General features: G+C 42.8%; 1 protein-coding gene across 6 annotated transcripts; it reads right to left on the bottom strand.

Annotated features, from left to right (window-relative positions):
• Positions 1–56: 56 nt before the first annotated feature.
• On the bottom strand, positions 57–21303 carry LOC139558999 (zinc finger protein 384-like). Of its 6 annotated transcripts, none has more exons than XM_071374579.1 (12): positions 21163–21303; positions 19801–19868; positions 19256–19505; positions 18922–19044; positions 18445–18483; positions 12128–12279; positions 10146–10222; positions 9744–9968; positions 6301–6468; positions 5756–5834; positions 5369–5527; positions 57–3119 (listed from the first exon to the last, which is right to left on the bottom strand). In XM_071374579.1, the coding sequence occupies exons 2-12, from the start codon at positions 19861–19863 to the stop codon at positions 2721–2723; spliced, it is 1734 nt and encodes a 577-aa protein (XP_071230680.1). In that variant the 5' UTR covers positions 19864–19868; positions 21163–21303; the 3' UTR covers positions 57–2720. The 6 variants fall into 6 exon arrangements, with proteins under 6 accessions (XP_071230680.1, XP_071230683.1, XP_071230681.1 ...); XM_071374582.1 differs by lacking the exon at positions 21163–21303 and adding an exon at positions 20667–21035; XM_071374580.1 differs by lacking the exon at positions 21163–21303 and adding an exon at positions 20530–20668.
• Between the last annotated feature and the right edge of the window lie 474 nt (positions 21304–21777).

The raw sequence follows: 21777 nt of genomic DNA, 5'->3' as shown, positions 1-21777 counted from the left end.
CCTTCAAACTGACTGGCCACAGCATGCAGGAAAAGGTGAATCGGACAGAAAGATCGTCACCTCCGACTGTCTCACTTTATTGTCCTTACAAGGAGAAACAGTCTGTTCATATGAATGTGTACTGTGCATATACAGCGAGTGTAGCATAAGGGTAGTTAATAACGGCATTAGGAGCGATAACAATAAGAATAATGAGAACTGTGTTATTTCAAAAGACACATAATGAAGTACAAGGAGTATACATAAGATCACCGGCCAATCACAAGCCAGCTCAATAAATACAGAGCAGAATAGAGCTCTGTGATTGGACGGGTTACAAATACATGTCAACGATTCATACTTTTGAAGTTATTTTGTTTTCTTTTTCATATGTATTTAGATCTCTGTTTTTTTCTTTACAGAGGCAGTACATCATTCCCTTTTTTGAAAGAAAAAAAGTCACTTCTATATACAGTACCAGTCAAACGTTTGGACACACCTACTCATTCCAGGGTTTTTCTTTATTTTACTATTTTCATTGTAGAATAATAGTGAAGACATCAACAATATGAACTAACACATATGGGATCATGTAGTAACCAATAAAGTGTTAAACAACTCATCCCAAACCATCTCAAATTGGGTTGAGGTCAGGTGATTGTGGAGGCCAGGTCATCTGATGCAGCACTCCATCACTCTCCTTCTTGGTCAAATAGCCCTTACACAGCCTGGAGGTGTTGGGTCATTGTCCTGTTGAAAAACAAATCATAGTCCCACAAAGCGCAAACCAGATGGGATGGCGTATCACTGCAGAATGCTATGGAAGTTATTCACATAACACCTCCTCCTCCATGCTTTATGGTGGGAAACACACATGCAGAGATTATCCGTTCACCCACACCTCGTCTCACAAAAACCCGGCGGTTGGAACCAAAAATCTCCAATTTGGACTCCAGACCAATGGACACATTTCCACCGGTCTAATGTCCATTGCTCGTGTTTCTTGGCCCAAACAAGTCTCTTCTTCTTATTGGTGTCTTTTAGTAGTGGTTTCTTTGCAGCAATTCGACTGTTACTTGAACTCTGTGAAGCATTTATTTGGGCTGCAATTTCTGAGGCTAGTAACTAATGAACTTATCCTCTGCAGTAGAGATAACTCTGGGTCTTCCTTTCCTGTGGCGGTCCTCATGAGAGCCAGTTTCATCATCCAATTTGTAAGTCGCTCTGGATAAGAGCGTCTGCTAAATGACTTAAATGTAAATGTAAATAGCACTTGATGGTTTTTACGACTGCACTTGACTGACCTTCATGTCTTAAAGTAATGATGGACTGTCGTTTCTCTTTGCTTATTTGAGCGGTTCTTGGACTTGGTCTTTTACCAAATAGGACTATCTTCTGTATACCCCTTACCTTGTCTAACACAATTGATTGGCTCAAACGCATTAAGGAGAAAAGAAATTCCACAAATTAACTTTTATCAAGGCACACCTGTTAATTGAACTGCGTTTCAGGTGACTACCTCATGAAGCTGGTTGAGAGAAAGCCAAGAGTGTGCAAAGCTGTCATCAAGGCAAAGGGTGGCTACTTTGAAGAATCTAAAATATTAAATAGATTTTGATTTGTTTAACACTTTTTAGGTTACGACATGATTCCATATGTGTTATTTCATAGTTTTGATGTCTTCACTATTACTCTACAATATAGAAAAAAGAAAGAAAAACCCTGGAATGAGTAGGCGTGTCCAAACTTTTGAGTGGTACTGCATATCTACATAGATTACAGTATCTTCCAATGGATAATAATGAGGATAACATTGATAGTTGCGTACAATAAGAATAACGTAGGTAGTAATACTCCGTACGAAAGGTTTTTAAAAAAACAACAAAAAACTTGTTAAAAGTACCTAATTGTTTCAACACAATCCGCCTTTCTCCCCCGCACCCCTTGCTTTGCAAGAATGAGTTGGGAATATAGAAAATCATCATTCTTAAATACAAAATCTGCTGTTTCTAGATGTTTCTTCTCACTCACGTTCCTTGCACAATCTTTTCACTTTCCCACGCCGTTCGTTAACACATTCCAACGTTGGTAGAAAAATACATACATATGATAATATACATACAACTAATAAATGAAACCATGAGAAACCATGAGGGAAAAAATACAAGATTGATCAAGTGCCTTCTTTATATCAGCTCCCCCCCCCCATCTCTTTCCCTTTTCGATGTCTTCTCCTTTAAGTGCCTTCTTTATATCAGCCCCCCCCTCATCTCTTTCCCTTTTCGATGTCTTCTCCTTTAAGTGCCTTCTTTGAACCATTCATATATCATCTCTTCATTCAATACAGGACTACATATCCCATACTTCCTCTTCATCTCAGGTTTCCTCTTCACGCCCTCCTTTCCTTCTCTGATTGGGTCTTGCATCGCCAAACCTCATTCTTCCATCCATTCCTTCGCCAACCACAAGGCAGTGTTGCTTTTACTTAGTCCTTTCTCCCTGTCAGTGGAGGCTGGTGGGAGGAGAAATCAGAGAACGGCCTCATTGAAATAGCTGGAATCAAACACATTGATCGTGTTTGACACAGTTCGGTTCTTTCTATTCCAGCCATTACAATGAGCCTATCCTCCCATTTAAAGTGACACCAGCCTCCAACTTCCTCCCTCCCTCCCTCCCTCTCCATTCTGTCCATCTGCCGCTCTGTCCAAACTCCTCTCCTCCCCTCTGTCCATCCTCCCGCTCTATGAGTTCATGTGCTCCACCTGGATGGCTGAGGTGGACACGGTCAAGCAGAGGTCCTTATGGGCCGACAGATCAGCCACGCTGACTGGCTTGTACTGGATCTCGCCGGCCGACACCATCTTGTACTGGTGCAGGTCGAAGGAGCATGGCACGCCCTCCGTCTGTGGGTAGCTGCCCTGCTGGGGGTTGTTGGGGTTCTGGGAATGGTTCTGCCCCGGGTTCTGGCCCGCCCCTCCAGGACCACCCACTGCATTTGCCCCGCGTCCTCCTCTCCCACGGCCCCTCCCCCTGCCCCCTCCTCCAGGGGTGTGGCCCTGGGCCTGCTGTGCGGCGACGGCGGCCGCCACCGTGAGGGGGTCCGGGTTGTGCTTCCGCATGTGTTTCATCAGGTAGGTCTCCTGGAGAAGAGGAGTGGGGAGAAAGATGGTGAGGGAGGTGGACAGTGCAGTGAACTCTTACCATGCAGTGGGTCTTGGGGACAAAATGCAAGGGCTTGGCAGCACCTACAGTTGAAGTCGGAAGTTTACATACACTTAGGTTGGAGTCATTAAAACTCGTTTTTCAACCACTCCACAAATTTCTTGTTAACAAACTATAGTTTGTCAAGTCAGTTAGGACATCTACTTTGTGCATGACACAAGTAATTTTTCCAACAATTGTTTACAGACAGATTATTTCACTTATAAATCACTGTATCACAATTCCAGTGGGTCAGAAGTTTACATACACTAAGTTGACTGTGCCTTTAAACAGCTTGGAATATTCCAGAAAATTATGTCATGGCTTTAGAAGCTTCTGATATGCTAATTAACATCATTTGAGTCAATTGGAGGTGTTCCTGTGGATGTATTTCAAGGCCTACATTCAATCTCAGTGCCTCTTTGCTTGACATCATGGGGAAATCTAAAGAAATCAGCCAAGACCTCAGATAAAACATTGTAGACCTCCACAAGTCTGGTTCATCCTTGGGAGCAATTTCCAAACGTCTGAAGGTACCACGTTCATCTGTATAAGCAATAGCACGCAAGTATAAACACCATGGGACCACGCAGCCGTCATACAGCTCAGGAAGGAGACGCGTTCTGTCTCCTAGAGATGAACGTACTTTGGTGTGAAAAGTGCAAATCAATCCCAGAACAACAGCAAAGGATCTTGTGAAGATGCTACGGAGGAAACAAGTACAAAAGTATCTATATCCACAGTAAAACGAGGCTTATATCGACATAACCTGAAAGGCCGCTGAGCAGGAAATAAGCCACTGCTCCAAAACTGCCATAAAAAAGCCAGACTACGGTTTGCAACTGCACATGGGGACAAAGATCGTACTTTTTTGGAGAAATGTCCTCTGGTCTGATGAAACAAAAATAGAATTGTTTGGCCATAATGACCATCGTTATGTTTGGAGGAAAAAGGGGGAGGCTTGCAAGCCAAAGAACACCATCCCAACCGTGAAGCACGGGGGTGGCAGCATCATATTGTGGGGGTGCTTTGCTGCAGGAGGGACTGGTGCACTTCACAAAATAGATGGTATCATATGGAAGGAAAATTATGTGGATATATTGAAGCAACATCTCAAGACATCAGTCAGGAAGTTGAAGCTTGGTCGCAAATGGGTCTTCCAAATGGACAATGACCCCAAGCCTACTTCCAAAGTTGTGGCAAAATGGCTTAAGGACAACAAAGTCAAGGTATTGGAGTGGCCATCACAAAGCCCTGACCTCAATCCTATAGACAATTTTTGGGCAGAACTTAAAAAGCGTGTGCAAGCAAGGAGGCCTACAAACCTGACTCCGTTATACCAGCTCTGTCAGGAGGAATGGGACAAAATTCACCCAACTTAATGTGGGAAGCTTGTGGAAGGCTACCCAAAACATTTGACCCAAGTTAAACAATTTAAAGGCAATGCTACCAAATACTAATTGATTGTATGTAAACTTCTGACCCACTGGGAATGTGATGAAAGAAATAAAATCTGAAATAAATCATTCTCTCTACTATTATTCTGATATTTCAAATTCTTAAAATAAAGTGGTGATCCTAACTGACCTAAGACAGGGAATTTTTACGAGGATTAAATGTCAGGAATTGTGAAAACTGAGTTTAAATGTATTTGGCTAAGGTATATGTAAACTTCCGACTTCAACTGTACATACAAACTCAGTAATATGTAGTCTATGCAAATTACTAGAAGGAAATATGGGCCTAGCGTAAATAAACTACAGTAGAGGGGGGAGAAGTGTTTTTAACTACATAGCCAAACGCCTACCTGTACAGTCCTATACAACACTATAGGTTACCATCAAGCCAAACTACTGCGTGTACTTGTTCATCTACTCTTCTACTGGTTGTTCAACTGTTTTCACTACCAACCAACTTACAGTAACCTGAAGTACTGTAGTCCTTCAAGTAATCTAATATTGCAGTTACTGAAAGAAGTACATACAATGAATTAATCTCCACCCTCACAATGCTCTAGCTCCTCCCCTAAAATATGACATTGCTGAACACCACTTTCATGCAACAGGCCCCTCACAAGCGGGGAGGCCCCGCATCTGGAAAGCAATAGTGGGTGTGACTCTTTTAAAAGGGGTGGGACTTCATGTAGTTGAGGAGGAGGTAGAGGTTTTAGGGTGATTGGCAGGCGTACCGAGGTGTAGGCACGGTTGCACAGGCCACAGGAGTAAAGCTTGGCATGTTTGACCGTGTGAGTGGTCAGGTGCACCTCCAGACTGGCCGCGTCTGTGTAACCGCGGTTACAGTTGTGGCACTTATACGGCTTGTCTTTGTTGTGCTGCCGGCGGTGAGACTGGGGTAAGCAATGTAAGAGTTAATACATTATGATTATTGTGACTATAACGTTATCATGCCTACATCATATCATTATGCTTATGTTATTAACTGTACAGAATGAATTTAAAGCTAAGTGAATTTTTGCTATGAGAAACTTACAACCAAATAAATTTAAATTGAGATGATTATTCTCCAAATTTGAGATCTATTGGACTTGTGAATTGGATGTAGAAATCCTGCCTACCTGTAAGTTGGACAGCTGAGTGAATGCTTTCTCACAGCCAGGATGGATACACTTGTAAGGTCGGTCCCCAGTGTGGATCCTATGGAAGTGAAACACAGTCTGTAATGAACTACAGCTCCCAGAAAACCTGGTGGAAAGAGAGATCCAATCCCAAATCAACCACTCTATCCAATGGTCTTTCTTGACGGCCCCTCATAGATAGAGTTTCCACCATATTACTTACTGGTAAATCCAACCAGTCCATTCAGATGTCAAAGTGTAAGGGATACGTATATTGGCAACAGCCTCATGTCCAAACCGATGCGGACATGAGGGAGGAGCTAGAAAACGCAGCAAACTTTAATGACACTTGTAATCACATCAATTTATCCTAAACGCTTTATTAAATAAGTCTGTGGGTTGTTTTGAAATTGAGCAAGAAGATAAGAGGATGAGAGACAACGAGTGAGAAGGAAAGAGAAAAAAGCAAAAAAAGAGGAGTAGATGGAACTAGAGAGGGTGTGTGATGACGTGACTGCCCACTGTCCCTGTTTAGTAGTGTTTACCTGTGGTGCTGCTGTAAGTGACTGAGCTGCCTGAATGTTTTCTGGCAGAAGGAGCAGGTGTAGGGCTTGGACCCACTGTGGATGCGGATGTGCTGGGCAAGGTAGCTGGAGTTGGAGAACGATTTGGAGCAGTGGGGACACTTGTGCGGTTTGCCCTCAGTGTGGTTTCTAACAAGGGGATGGGGAGATGGAGAGAGAGAAAAAGAGAGAGATTTATAATGTATCAAATCAGTGACAAATTATCCTGAGATCAAATCATAATCAAATCACCCCAAATCAAGTTGAGAGCAGTTTGATTGACAGTGTGCACTTTTTGTTGTTGCTGTGTCTGAGTTGCAAAACACAGTACGAAAACAGACAGCAGGCAGTCCCCCTTTCCTTTCTCTCTCTCTCTCCACCTATGGTGTGCTACCGATATTGTGTGGTAATTCTACAGAGGCCTACAACTTAGACATTTGAGTGAAGGCGTGTGCTCGCCTTTCTCTTGAAACATAAGGCAAAAAATTGTGAGGGGCATGTGAGGGAGGAAATGCAATAGAGAAGGCAAAGGGAGCACTTTATTCTAACAGAACCGTGAGGGTGGCAGGAAGGGAAAAGCAATTTATTTAATTCCTCAAACATTCAAGAAACCAAAGACTGGTTGAAGAGATGGTGCACAGATAGAACTGAAAGTGTCAGGGAAAGGCAACCAAAGAAAATGAAGAAATCAATATGGAAAGATGTAGTCTTTGTATAGCTAAATGTACAGATAGAGCCATATTATTTGTCTGAAATAAAAACATTTACGTTATGATACTCTTTCAGGGATAGTTTACCCAAAATGACATCCTTTCCCCAAGGATGGACGTGACTTATTAGTCTTTGCCGTGGTTCTCCAGCTATCTAAAAGGAAGAATGCAATCTGTCACTTTCAAAGAAGTTAACCCCCTCTTCAGATCAAATGTGGTGTTCCACAGGGATCGATGCTTGGACCTCTATTATTTCTAGTTTACCTAACGCATAAAAACTACTTTTTCAGATTTTGTTTGTCAATAACATAAGCAACTTTAATTCCCCCAAAAATCTGCAAACTACACATAAAAACTATAGCCTCCAAGATAGCAAACAACGCATACACTTAAAAATGTGATCTCTCTTGAATACAACCACGGCACTCAATCTGTACTACACTTGAAGCCTGAACTGTGCTTTTTGACCTCCCCTACACATTTTGTTTTTAACCTAGCACTGAATGTTGTGTCAAAAATCTTTGTCTACATCTCTGGTAATGGTTATATACGGTATCACTGTCTTCCGTATGTTCCTGCTTGTATGTACAGTACCAGTCAAAAGTTTGGACACACCTACTCAATCAAGGGTTTTTCTTTATTTTGACTATTTCCTACATTGTAGAATAATAGTGAAGACATCAAAACTATGAAATAACACATATGGAATCATGTAGTAACCAAAGAAGTGTTAAATGAATAGATAGATTTTGCAATGATGACACTCTTGGCATTCTCTCAACCAGCTTCACCTGGAATGCTTTTCCAACAGTCTTGAAGGAGTTCCCACATATGCTGAGCACTTGTTGGCTGCTTTTCCTTCACTCTGCGGTCCGACTCATCCCAAACCATCTCAATTTGGTTGAGGTTGGGGGATTGTGGAGGCCAGGTCATCTGATGCAGTACACCATCACTCTCCTTCTTGGTCAAATAGCCCTTACACAGCCTGGAGGTGTGTTGGGTCATTGTCCTGTTGAAAAACAAATGATAGTCCCACTAAGCCCAAACCAGATGGGATGGCATATCGCTGCAGAATGCTGTGGTTGCCATGCTGGTTAAGTGTGCCTTGAATTCTAAATAAATCACAGACAGTGTCACCAGCAAAGCATCCCCACACCATAACACCTCCTCCTCCATGCTTTATGGTGGAAAATACACATGCAGAGATAATCTGTTCACCCACACCGCGTTTCACAAAGACATGGCGGTTGGAACCAAAAATCTCCAATTTGGACTCCAGACCAAAGGACCAAATTTCCACTGGTCTAATGTCCATTGCTCCCGTTTCTTGGCCCAAGCAAGTCTCTTCTACTTATTGTTGTCCTTTAGTAGTGGTTTCTTTGCAGCAATTTGACCATGAGGACCTGATTCACACAGTCGTGATGTTGAGATGTGCTTGTTACTTGAACTCTGTGAAGCATTTATTTGGGCTACAATCTGAGGTGCAGTTAACTCTAATGAACTTATCCTCTGCAACAGAGGTAACTCTGGGTCTTCCTTTCCTGTGGTGGTCCTCATGAGAGTCAGTTTCAACATAGCGATGGTTTTTGCGACTGCACTTGAAGAAACGTTCAAAGTTCTTGACATTTTCCAGATTGACTGACCTTCATGTCTTAAAAGTAATGATGGATTGTTGTTTGTCTTTGCCTATTTGAGCTGTTCTTGCCATAATATATTGACTTGGTCTTTTACCAAATAGGGTATTTGACCAAATATCTTCTGTATACCACCCCTACCTTGTCACAACACAACTGATTGGCTCAAACGCATTAAGGAAAGAAATTCCACAAATTAACAAGGCACGCCTGTTAATTGAAATGCATTCCAGGTGACTACCTCATAAAGCTGGTTTAGAGAATGCCAAGAGTGTGCAAAGCTGTCATCAAGGCAAAGGTTGGCTACTTTGAAGAATCTGTTTAACACTTATTTGGTTACTAAATGATTTCATATGTGTTATTTCATAATTTTGATATCCTCACTATTATTCTACAATGTAGAAAATAGTAAAAATAAAGAAAACCCCTGGAATGAGGTGTATCCAAACTTTTGACTGGTACTGTAAGTGAACGTGTGGAACCGAGAGTAGGGAAGCAGACAGTCAGAAAAGTAAAATGAGGGATAAGGATGAGATAGGAAGAAAAGATGGATACCACAAAATGAAGAGGGTACACGCAAAGAAATCAACAGAAACAAGGACATAACTGAACAAATTCATCAAAGTTCACAAAAAGCAATTTGTCAAGAAAAAACATGTCAAAGAGTACACACTCTGCTTATAAAAGCTGTGACATTTTGACAAGAGAGAAAAAGGTGGTGCTGCTTTGTCACACGTCACCAGAAATATAAATATTGGGCTTGTTTATTCTAAATCTGCAGTCATAGAAGAAGTACAAGAAGACATTTTTAAATCAGTATTATTGGGAGTAATAATGTATTACTTGCATTGTCAAAATAAAACCCCATGTATCTAATGCAGAGTAGTTACTCATATCGTAATGGTCAAATCCAAAGCCAAATGTAGAAAGGTACATTGGTATCAATATCCCTGAATTTGTAGTGATAGTCTTTACTACCAGCCCTTCATTCTTGTGTGACAGTCTATACTCTGCAGTCACACACCTATTCCCTGAAATCAACCATCACACACACTCACACACGCCAGGGCGGCAGCAGTACCGTGTGTGCTGCTGTAAGTGACTGAGCTGCCTGAATGTTTTCTGGCAGTAGGAGCAGGTGTAGGGCTTGGCCCCGCTGTGGATGCGGATGTGCTGGGACAGGTAGCTGGAATTGGCGAATGACTTGGAGCAGTGGGGGCACTTGTGCGGCTTGGCCTCCGTGTGAGACTTGGCGTGGATCTGCATGTCCGACTTGCTGAAGAACGTCACCGCACACATCCGGCACCTGGAACATGGGTACGAGAGTGGCAGGTGGTGGAAATGGAGAGAAAACAAGAGGAACAGAGATACTGTATAGACACGGGGATACGTTGAATGGGGAATACATTACAGGGTCAACTTGGGTAACAAATAGTGAGAGTTAAGGGGTAAAAAGTATGTAAGCACAAAGCCTCTAATCTACCTGTATGATTTGGTCCCATCTTTGTTCCCATGCTCATCCTCATCATTTGATAAGTCATAATGGTCGGCAGTGTGGTGCTGTAAACAAACACAAAACAAAATTTGTTTCACTAATCCTGAAATAATGACACTACAATACGTAGCCTTAACATATTTTATCACTATGGATTGGATTGACTGGGGAGTTGATCTAAACACAACATAATACTCTCCAGATGAAATCTCGCGTCTTGTGACGGCCGGCCGCCCAACAACCTGCCCGCTTGACCCTATCCCCTCCTCTCTTCTCCAGACCATTTCCGGAGACCTTCTCCCTTACCTCACCTCGCTCATCAACTCATCCTTGACCGCTGGCTACGTCCCTTCCGTCTTCAAGAGAGCGAGAGTTGCACCCCTTCTGAAAAAACCTACACTCGATCCCTCCGATGTCAACAACTACAGACCAGTATCCCTTCTTTCTTTTCTCTCCAAAACTCTTGAACGTGCCGTCCTTGGCCAGCTCTCCTGCTATCTCTCTCAGAATGACCTTCTTGATCCAAATCAGTCAGGTTTCAAGACTAGTCATTCAACTGAGACTGCTCTTCTCTGTGTCACGGAGGCGCTCCGCACTGCTAAAGCTAACTCTCTCTCCTCTGCTCTCATCCTTCTAGACCTATCGGCTGCCTTTGATACTGTGAACCATCAGATCCTCCTCTCCACCCTCTCCGAGCTGGGCATCTCCGGCGCGGCCCACGCTTGGATTGCGTCCTACCTGACAGGTCGCTCCTACCAGGTGGCGTGGCGAGAATCTGTCTCCGCACCACGTGCTCTCACCACTGGTGTCCCCCAGGGCTCTGTTCTAGGCCCTCTCCTATTCTCGCTATACACCAAGTCACTTGGCTCTGTCATATCCTCACATGGTCTCTCCTATCATTGCTATGCAGACGACACACAATTAATCTTCTCCTTTCCCCCCTCTGATAACCAGGTGGTGAATCGCATCTCTGCATGTCTGGCAGACATATCAGTGTGGATGACGGATCACCACCTCAAGCTGAACCTCGGCAAGACGGAGCTGCTCTTCCTCCCGGGGAAGGACTGCCCGTTCCATGATCTCGCCATCACGGTTGACAACTCCATTGTGTCCTCCTCCCAGAGTGCTAAGAACCTTGGCGTGATCCTGGACAACACCCTGTCGTTCTCAACTAACATCAAGGCGGTGACCCGTTCCTGTAGGTTCATGCTCTACAACATTCGCAGAGTACGACCCTGCCTCACGCAGGAAGCGGCGCAGGTTCTAATCCAGGCACTTGTCATCTCCCGTCTGGATTACTGCAACTCGCTGTTGGCTGGGCTCCCTGCCTGTGCCATTAAACCCCTACAACTCATCCAGAACGCCGCAGCCCGTCTGGTGTTCAACTTTCCCAAGTTCTCTCACGTCACCCCGCTCCTCCGCTCTCTCCACTGGCTTCCAGTTGAAGCTCGCATCCGCTACAAGACCATGGTGCTTGCCTACGGAGCTGTGAGGGGAACGGCACCTCCGTACCTTCAGGCTCTGATCAGGCCCTACACCCAAACAAGGGCACTGCGTTCATCCACCTCTGGCCTGCTCGCCTCCCTACCTCTGAGGAAGTACAGTTCCCGCTCAGCCCAGTCAAAACTGTTCGCTGCTATGGCACCCCAATGGTGGAACAAACTCCCTCACGACGCCAGGTCAGCGGAGTCAATCACCACCTTCCGGAGACACCTGAAACCCCACCTCTTTAAGGAATACCTAGGATAGGATAAAGTAATCCTTCTAACCCCCCCCCCTTAAAAGAGTTAGATGCACTATTGTAAAGTGGTTGTTCCACTGGATATCATAAGGTGAATGCACCAATTTGTAAGTCGCTCTGGATAAGAGCGTCTGCTAAATGACTTAAATGTTAATGTTAAATGTTAATACTCAACATAACTTCTGTAGAGGCTTAGTTCTTATGTGACATCACTTAGACTCTCAATCACCTGTCCCCCAGCAGCCAGGTGTGCCAGAATCAACGCATCACTTCCTGGGGGGAGGGTGGCGCCCGCCCTCGGCATCATCGACTTCTTCTTCCTGCCCCGCTTCCCGGGCGTTGACATGACAACAGGAGGGATGACCAAATCCTCTTTCTTGTCTGAAACAGGTACAAAAAAACGGGATGGGGAAAGGAGGGAAGGGGAGTGAACGGTGGGTGGGGGGGGGATACAGCTTTGATTAAAAGACACCAAACACCACACTACATATCCCATGGGCCTCTTCTTGGTGAGTATCATCCAAAACGGTGTCTCCTGGTATGCAATGGTGAAAGCAACAACGTGTGAGTGGTATATAACCCCATAACAGTGAGGCATTTTAATCTCTTCACCCATGTCATGACTGTCCTGTGAGGATCCGAATGGGTCATATCAGCTTGGCAAGGGATGACAGTGACCACAGAGGGGGAGGAGGGAGCTGGTGGGTGGTTGACACCTCACACACTGTTGTAAATTAAAGGAGAGGAGATCTAGAGTCTCCCTCTCCAAAATTCACACAGGAATGTTCATTTGTCTCGAGACAGTTTCCCCGCTGAAACTCTTAACACGTTCTAAAGCGAATACTGGAACAATATTTCTAACATAGAACGTGTGGAATGGTCATAGATGATCTAAAGAATAATAATGTCATATGGGTTGTTATTTTGTGATGTCATTAAAAAGGTTATAAAGGAAATACTGTAACTTGAAAAGTATATACACTACATGTACGAAGTCTCCATCCTCTACTTTGTATATGAAATATGAACAATTATGAAGGTATTTTTATTCAGATAGGAATGTGATTTTAGGAGCCATAAGAGATCATTTCTTCTCTTCTAAACTTTGCACAGTAAGTAGCCACGCCCCGAGTGAGGTCAGAGAGCATGTCAGCTTGACAGAACCATCCCTTTCGACATGAGTGCATAAAAGGATTGGTAAAGAAATGAACATTTAGTCCAGGAAAGACCAGGAGTTGCAACCCACATCTAAAGTGGTTTGAACCCTGAATCTCAACACGAGGTTGAAACAATAACGTCACCCTCCGGACAATCACTGGTACCGGCTGATTAGCTGTCCGAAGTAAAATCTCTTCGAAAGTGAATTTAAGTGGGACCATTCAACTATTCCGTCAAATCACCATCGTACGCTACTCTCATCACAGCACTGGAACCATCGACACGGCTGGCTAGCCTATCTTCAAAGAAGCTTCAGGAGAAAATGAGAGAACAGAGAAACACCCTTTGGACAATCAGAGCCTTACAAGCGTGCCGAGGAAAAGCCCAACACCCTTCCTAAGGAGGCCTGGTTCAGACAGAGAGATAAACGGCAAACGAAGGCATTCACACGTAAATATATTCATGATTTCTTACTCCAAACGGGCGGCAGTTCGTGTGCAAAGTATATGATTACTGTGAGAGTAGTTCCTAAAATGTATTAACGATAAGTGTCGCTTTCTCTCTCTCCCCCTCCCTTCTATCTCCTTTGTAACAAGCCACCATAGGTTGTGTCAGTCCGCTAGGGACCTTTTCCTAATGCAGTAAGTGTGTATGTTTATCCTGTGTTATTTATTTACCAGCTAACTTAATGATAATTAAACCAATTTGTGTAGTACCGAATCATAAGTAAGGCTGGGGTTTTGCAGATGCAGGAGGTTACGACTGTTCAGAATTACTTTTTTATTTAACCTTTATTTAACTAGGCAAGTCAGTTAAGAATAAATACTTATTTACAATGACGGCCTACCGGGGAAGAGTGGGTTAACTGCCTTGTTCAGGGGCAGAATGACAGATTCTTACCTTGTCAGCTCGGAGATTCGATCCAGCAACCTTTCGTTTACTGTCCCAACGCTCTAACCACTAGGCTACCTGCCGCCCCTGGCTAGCCTGTCTTCAAAGAAGAATGATGACATGATATGAGGTTATGATTAATACGTTGACTGTTTTATGGATGTGTTAGGTAAAGACCTTTAGAGTTTAATTCGGGAGATGGTAACTCGTTAAACAACCGCTCTCGTGGTACCCCAAATTCCTAATGAGTTAATTGTGACATGATTAATTTAAATCGGGTAACAATTAAACATAGTTAGTTGATTCGATAAATAACAGTCATCAGATGAATGAAAGTAAAGTCACAACACCCATATACTGAAAAACCTGACAGACTTCATCGCTGCAAAAATAATAGTTTACACTCAACTGCCTATTTCGACAGCATTGCACAGTTACACAATTAAACAGAATTGATTTTGCTTTTTGAATGGGCCAGATACTGTAGTTTATATATTTTGGACATTAATCCAAGACAATGGTTTTCATCAATCTTTGGATGATCACATTCATGGATGGAATAGCACCACCAGAGAACATGGCGCTGTACTCCAGATCACTCCATTGGTCCTCCAGATAACTTGCTTGGGCCATTAGTGGATGTGCATCAGATCATATTCCTAGACTTTCAGATATCATTTTTGGAGTCTTGGACTTACACACTCAGATAACTCTACTAGACCATCAATAGGTCGCAGATCTGATCATCTTCATAATATGTTGTGAGATTTATAGTGTGAGCTAAAGTCCAGTAAAACATTACATCCAAGACATTTTCTTTGCAGCTTATAACAGGCCTTTCAGCAGCGTTTCCCAAACTAGGGGGTTGCCTGATTTGAAAATGGTGTGGCGAAAGAAACTCTGAACAACTGCACTTGGTTCATAGAACTGGGGTTACGTCAGTAACCTCCGATAGCCGCTAGATGCGGTTGTAATAAACAGAGTGGTTTCTGTTTTCTTCTTACAATTGTGGCTCTATCTTTTGAACGATTTGAGCTACAACATATGACCCCATCAATGAAACATAAGACGTGCAGTGGTTCCTCCATTAAAAGTTGCAAGCTTACACCGCGGGACTTAGAGGTAATTTGTGGTTTAGTACGGTACCCTGAAAGAAACTGATAATTGTGCACGACTTCAGTATTACTTACTAAAACTGTTGCTACACTAAGGTTTTTATTATTTTATTAGGATTATTTTGCTCTTACTGTAGTACTGTAGGCCACTCCCGACCAGTCACGTTGTACAGTACCTGAGTGGCGCAACAGTCTAAGACACTTCATAGCAGTGCAAGCTGTGTTGCTACAGATGCTGGTTCAACATTCGTGCTGGCCTCGACTGGGAGTCCCATGAGATGACAGTAGGTTTTGTTTTTTCTCCTTCAAAAACAGAAATAAATCATTCTAAACAACAAACTGGCTTTATTTACAAATTAGTAACAATGTCACACCCCATGTTCAAGAATGGCCTTTTTCCTCGCTCATTTTACGTCATTTGAAAACAAAATCATCTCCAAAATATTTTATTGGCATTGCACTAATAATGGCGCTGACTCGGGAAGCGTTCCCGCTGTTCTGTTCTTAGTGACAGTCTGCACGTTCAAACTAAAACAATGTAACTAATAATGGCATCTTTATGCTTTCGTTAATAAAAATACTCTTTCAAAATGCCGATGTTCATTTAGTTATGGATCCATAATGAATTACTATGGGAATAAATATCACTGAATTACAGAAATATCCCCCAATCCTCTATATGTAATTATTGGCGGAGAGTCACGTCATATTTTTCAATATACTGTAGGCCTACCGTAGGCGACATGAGTCTCACTAGTGTAGGTCTTATTTATTTAAAGAGCATATTGAAGTTAGAAGCAATAGCCTATAACTATTTTAGCACCGTTCCGCGCTGCTCTGAGACAAGCATGGGGACCGGTCTTGATAAATCAATTAGATTTTTATTTTCACTGAATCTCTGTTTGGGTATTGGTTAGACTAGAATTAGAAAATTAGGGTGTAGACATGTTATGCTCTTAGTGTAACCTTTATTTAATTAGGCAAGTCAGTTAAGTACAAATTCTTCTTTACAAGGACAGCCTACTCCTTCCTCCCCGTCTGGGAATTAAACCCCGGTCTCCCGCGTGCCGCATGACACTGGATTCTTTAGCTAAATAGCCCAGTACTGTACTCCCGACCGTCACATTGTACAGCGCCATATTTTCCTCCCATCCTAACGGAAACCCAGAGGGTTTTTAGTTTTCCTTGGAATAGAAACACCATAATATTAATCAAATTAATCCCAAACTCTAAAAGTAATTGTAAAGGTAGATACAGATTATTTGTGACATTGTGGTTACAATAAAGAACGTAAACAAGATGCAGTGTTTTTATTTACAGTAGCGATGGACAGCTGGTGGCATTTTGAAAACAGGTTTTCAAACACTTGTAGCCCGATTAGCAGTACAATAGACTCTTTATAGCCCGGCTACTGTAGATGTGAACATCCCACTACCTGCAATTTATTCAATGCTTAAGTACTCTGAAGTATTACATTTCCAACTCAAAACAGCAGAACCGTATTTCTTCATCAATATCTTTATGCTTTCGTTAATAAAATGATAAAAATAGTCTTTCAAAATGCTGATGTTTATTTAGTTATGGATCCATAATGAATTACTATGGGAATAAATATCAGTAAATTACAGAAATATTGGAACAAAGTTGTCTAATGAAGGTAAACAAATTGTTGCTTACTGGAAAATACTCTTTCAAACACACATGGTCACGTTGTACAGCGCCATTATAGCTATTAACAGGGCTATATTTTGGCCTTTATAAATATTATTTTGGCCTTTATTCAGATTACAATCGCTCAATGTCGTTTTTTTTTTTTACGAAATAATCTCCAAAATATCGATATATATATAGCCTTCCCGCTGTGGACGTCTATTTCAGCACCGTTTCGCGCTGCTCTGAGACAAGCATGAAGACACTAAAATGTTCAATTATATTCCATGACATTCTTAAGAAATATGTGTTGACTGAATGAATATAAGTGATGTCTGCTAAATAATCAAGTTAGGTTCCTCCAGAAATAAATAATTCTAAATAACAAACTGCCTTTATTTACAAATTAGTGAGAATGTCTCACCCCATGTTCAAGAATTGCTTTTTTCTCGCTCACTCTAGATGAAATGAAATCTCCAAAATATCGTTACTTTTTAAACAAAGTGGTTATTATTATTTAATTTAGAATTATATAAAAGCCCCTTAGATATTCTCACAGATCCTAATGGAAAATGCCCCTTAGATATTAATTTAGAATCCTCCAATCCTCTAAAAGTAATTATTGGCGGAGAGTCACGTCATTGAAAAACATATTTTTAGATAAACTGTAGGCCTACCATAGGCAAAATGAGTATTGGTTAGACTACAATTAGGGTGTGGAAATGTTATGCCCCTTAGATATTAATATAGAATCCTCCAATCCTCTTATGCTGTAGCCTACTCCCAACTGTCACGTTGTACAGCGCAATATTTTCCATTCCATCCTAACGGAAACCCTGAGGGTTTCGTTTTTCGTTTTCCTCAGAATAGAAACACCATAATATCAATCAAATTAATTAAGCAAATATCTTAAAATCAATCCCATGTACTATGTTATGACAAATAAGGTTAAAAATTCTCTAGTAATGCCAATATGGGAGACTATCAAATGCTTCTCAAAGATGCCCTCTGGTGGTCAAACTAGCACTAACTTGCATTAACGTAAAAAATGGCTGACAATTAAATAACTTGCCATAGAATGCTGCAGCAGCCCGCAAGGTGTGCTGCAGAGTGACACAACTTTTAAAGGAGGAACCAATGTATGTGTCTTCTATTTCCCTCTACAATGCCCACAAGCCACACAGTACTCATTCGAATAGAGTGGACAAGAACAGGCACTAAATCAGACTTGGAAGGAAAATAACATCTTCAATAATGATGCTCTCTTCTACATACTATAGAAGATGATACAACATTATTGACGATCTTCAGAACTTTCCAATATCTTTCTAATGCATTTCAGTCAATTCAAACCATACTTCCTTCAGATTGACATACTGTCAGACTGATTTGTAATAAACTGTCATAGCACCAATTAAAAAAGTAAACATTGGCTGTTGATTACATCACCATTTTTTTAATCAAAATGGGGTCGTGGGCCAAAAAGGTTTGGGAACCCCTGCCTTACAGTATCTCCACGCAGACAAGTCATCTAGAAAGCAACTCAACTGCACATCCAAACCAGCAATCAAATAGTTCAGAGTGCAAGTAAACACAACACAACCACAAGACTGAACCTGTGCTAAGGTTGCAGGGCTTTGCTGCTAAGCAGTAGGGATGGTTGATGGCATATGGGGAGGGAGTAGTCAGCTAGGTGGGCCAGGGTGGAGGGGAGATGGAGGTGGGTACTCACTGTGGCTGTAGAAGTAGAGAGAGGAGTGCTGGCTGCTCTCTGACAGAAACCGAGAGAAGAGAACACACTCAACACACGGAGCTCACTACCCGGCTCGCTCCCTCTCTCTCTCTCCGCAGAGGGTGGGGGGGCTGGATCAGGTCAAGGGTTAGTGGTTGGCTGCTGGCAGCGCGTTGCAGGGGTTAGCTCAAGCAGCAATGAGTGTGTTACTGTGTGTGTGTGTAAGTGCATGTCTGTGAGTGTTGAGTCTAAAAGACTTTAGAAGGTGGTGCCCCCCTTGCTGGGCAAGCCCATATCAACCATATTTTTTTAATGCTCCAATGAATGTACAGTATGTGTGTATGTGAGTGTGTGCCAGTGAGTCTGCTACGGTTGTTGATAAGCCAGGACAGGTTTGCAAGCTGCTCAGGCACACAATCTATCACAATGTGGGGGGGAGAGGTAAACAGGTTTTGGGGAACGGGGTGGAAGTTTTACCTGTGTTTGTGGGGTGCAGTGCGGACACTATCATGGTGGTGGCAGGGGGTCCGGACACAAAAGATTGTGTGGAGGTGGGTTGAGAGACCAGGGTGCCTTGGGGAGTGGTTATCACTAGCCCCGCTAAGAGGGAGAGAGAGACGGTGACCTGACTGCACCATGCCCCTCCAAGAGAGAGCCGAGGCACACACTAGACACCCAAGGAAATACAGAGAACGTTTGACAGACATCACTAAAACATGATTAAGCCAGACAGAAACAGGGAGAAGAGATACACATAGAACAACCACAGAGGATTGCCAGACAAATGGACACTGGTGTCTTGTCTTCTCACCTGCCGTCATGATGCCCGTGGACTGGACGGGCACCACCGTGATATTCTGTGAGGTGTGCGACTGGTGCAGGTGCCCACCTACGGCGTTCAATTGGACGCCTCCGCATTCCTGTTTGGGCACCACCCGGCCTCCAGCGTCCATGGTGAGCACGGCGGTGGGATAGTGCGAGGAGTGAGGGAATGATGGAGAACCCTTATTGTCCGGACTCAACTGCTCCTTCATCTTGTTCAGGAACATGGCGTTTTCAATCTATAGTGGAGGGGGAAGGTGGATAGGAAAGGAGGGAAAGAGAAAGACAGGCAATAGAGAGAATGGGTGAGATGCCAAAAGAAAATAAGTAAAGGTGGTAGAGGTTGATAAGGAAAGTGGGAGAGAGGAGGGGCAGAAGTTATCATTTGGGGAGGCTCGTTGTTTTGTTACTTACACATGAATTACAGTGAATTTTATGTTTTTCCATCTTCACCTAAGGTGTAAGCTCATTATTAGTGCAAACTAAAATGTATTATGTACAATTCAAGATAAGGTCCAGTAATAAGGTTTCTACCTGTCCTTGTACTGTAGGAACGGGAGACCAAAAGTATGATGAGTTGAAATGGGAATCTTCCATTATTTCTGTAATTGAAAAGCAACATAACTTATAAACACCTGCTCGCTCGTTGTCGTCAGTTGAAATGAGACCATGCCCATCTCAATTGATGTCTGGCCAAAGTTCTTGGTCTTTTGCAACTGCTAAGCATATCCAAGAAGTTGAGTAAAATAAAGAGTTTTCCTCAAGGGAATGGGGAACATTGAATGATACAAATGTGTTTTCTTCACTGGTATGCATTTTTCCCACTGCCAATATTTTAACTAAGATAAAAAGTGTGAGCCATATTGTATGAAGCCATATTGTATGTAAGAGTCCATGGCCCCCGGACAGAGTGTTGCTGTTGATCAGGATTGTAAATGGCATGTTATTGTTCACATACAAATAAATGCATGCAGAGCACAGTAGTGGGGGTGAACAGAAAGTATGTTTCATCAATGGCTACTTAAAACGTATAACAGTCTACAGACGAGATAACAAAAAATTAGGGATACATTATATTGCATACATAATAGAATATTTAACAGAAATATATAAATATGCCATGCATGGAGTGGGCACTATAAATATTAAGGAACAATGTCAAGTCTGTCATTGAAAACCATCCAGCTAGTAGGTGTATAACAGGGGAAGTTATTTATTGTAGATTTGTAACTCAATACACCAGCAACAGAGGTGTCTGCTAACCATTCTGATGTGGAACATTGAGTTCTGTCAAGTTATAGTATGTCCTATCCCAGGCCAGGGCACACACACAAGACAGCTTGCCAGCCAACGGGATAGCCGCCGCCGTTACCCAACGTTACAATAAAACACTCGCCTACCCTTTCTTTCAGCTAAATAGCTGGTGGCAAGCTTGATAGACTGCTGTTGGTGTTATCTAGCTAGTTAATTATCTAGCAACAACAGCGGAGTGAAATCTGAGCTAGTTAGTTAACGTAGAAGCTAGCTAGCTCCTTGAGGTTAGCTAGCTAGCTAACTTGCCTCCATTAATTGCAGCTTTTGTTAGCTAGCTTGCTACTATGCGGCCTATTTTTAAAGTCGACAATAAACAAATAAACTCCCGCTTGAAAACAACAATGCCACAACCCCTTACGCCTCCATCCCTCTCCCTGTTCGTCACACTGAGAAAATAAAAAAAACAAAAAAAAACACGAATAAAAAAAACACAGAAAAAAAACGTCGACGCCAATGCCCCTGTGCGAGACGCAGCTTCATGCAGACTTCCGGCTGTCCAGATAGAGGAAAGCAGCAGCTCGTATGAGCTGCTCTGTCACACAGAAATAATTAACGATTGAGTAATAACTCGATGTTAATTACCGGTGTTGTCGATTCCCTCTCAACCCCGGGGGTCCCGCGGGTCGGGACAGTTCGGAAACTCAGTCCAAATCCGCCCGAACCCTCAGATTCGCCGATTTTTTTCCACTAGATTTTTTTTCTTTTTCCCTCTTGTGGGTCTGCTCCGCTCTACACTTCCGGTGCCGATACATTGATTTCCGGTCTTTGGGGTCCTGTACAGAACTCTTCAAATGTATATGATCATATATTATATGATTATTTAGTTTAATTTATGACGATATGGAATTTACTGTTGGTAGCCTTCCACTATCAATGATGGCTAATACAGGTATGCCACAGTACAGGCGAAGACACTGGTCCCCAAACTGGAATCCCAGTCCAGTTTCCAACAAGGTGCAAGAAAAAAAGATATGCTCCCCCATCAGATATTGTTCCCCCACTATATTGTAGCGAACAGAGGGAGCGGGAAGTGCACCCTGGTCTCCGCATCGCGTCAATAGGTTTAACCCACTTGGTGGGAAATGTAATGTGGCTCATATGGCGAGGATTGCTACACTGCCCTCTCCGAACGGGAAGCCATGTCCCCTTAATTCGACTAGACTCAGCCCCCTCATGTCCCGGACTGTATGTTACGAT

Source organism: Salvelinus alpinus, chromosome 29 (assembly GCF_045679555.1).
Source record: "Salvelinus alpinus chromosome 29, SLU_Salpinus.1, whole genome shotgun sequence".
NCBI lineage: Eukaryota > Metazoa > Chordata > Actinopteri > Salmoniformes > Salmonidae > Salvelinus > Salvelinus alpinus.
Note: the sequence above shows the minus strand (reverse complement) of the source record. Positions and strands in the feature narration are given on the sequence as shown.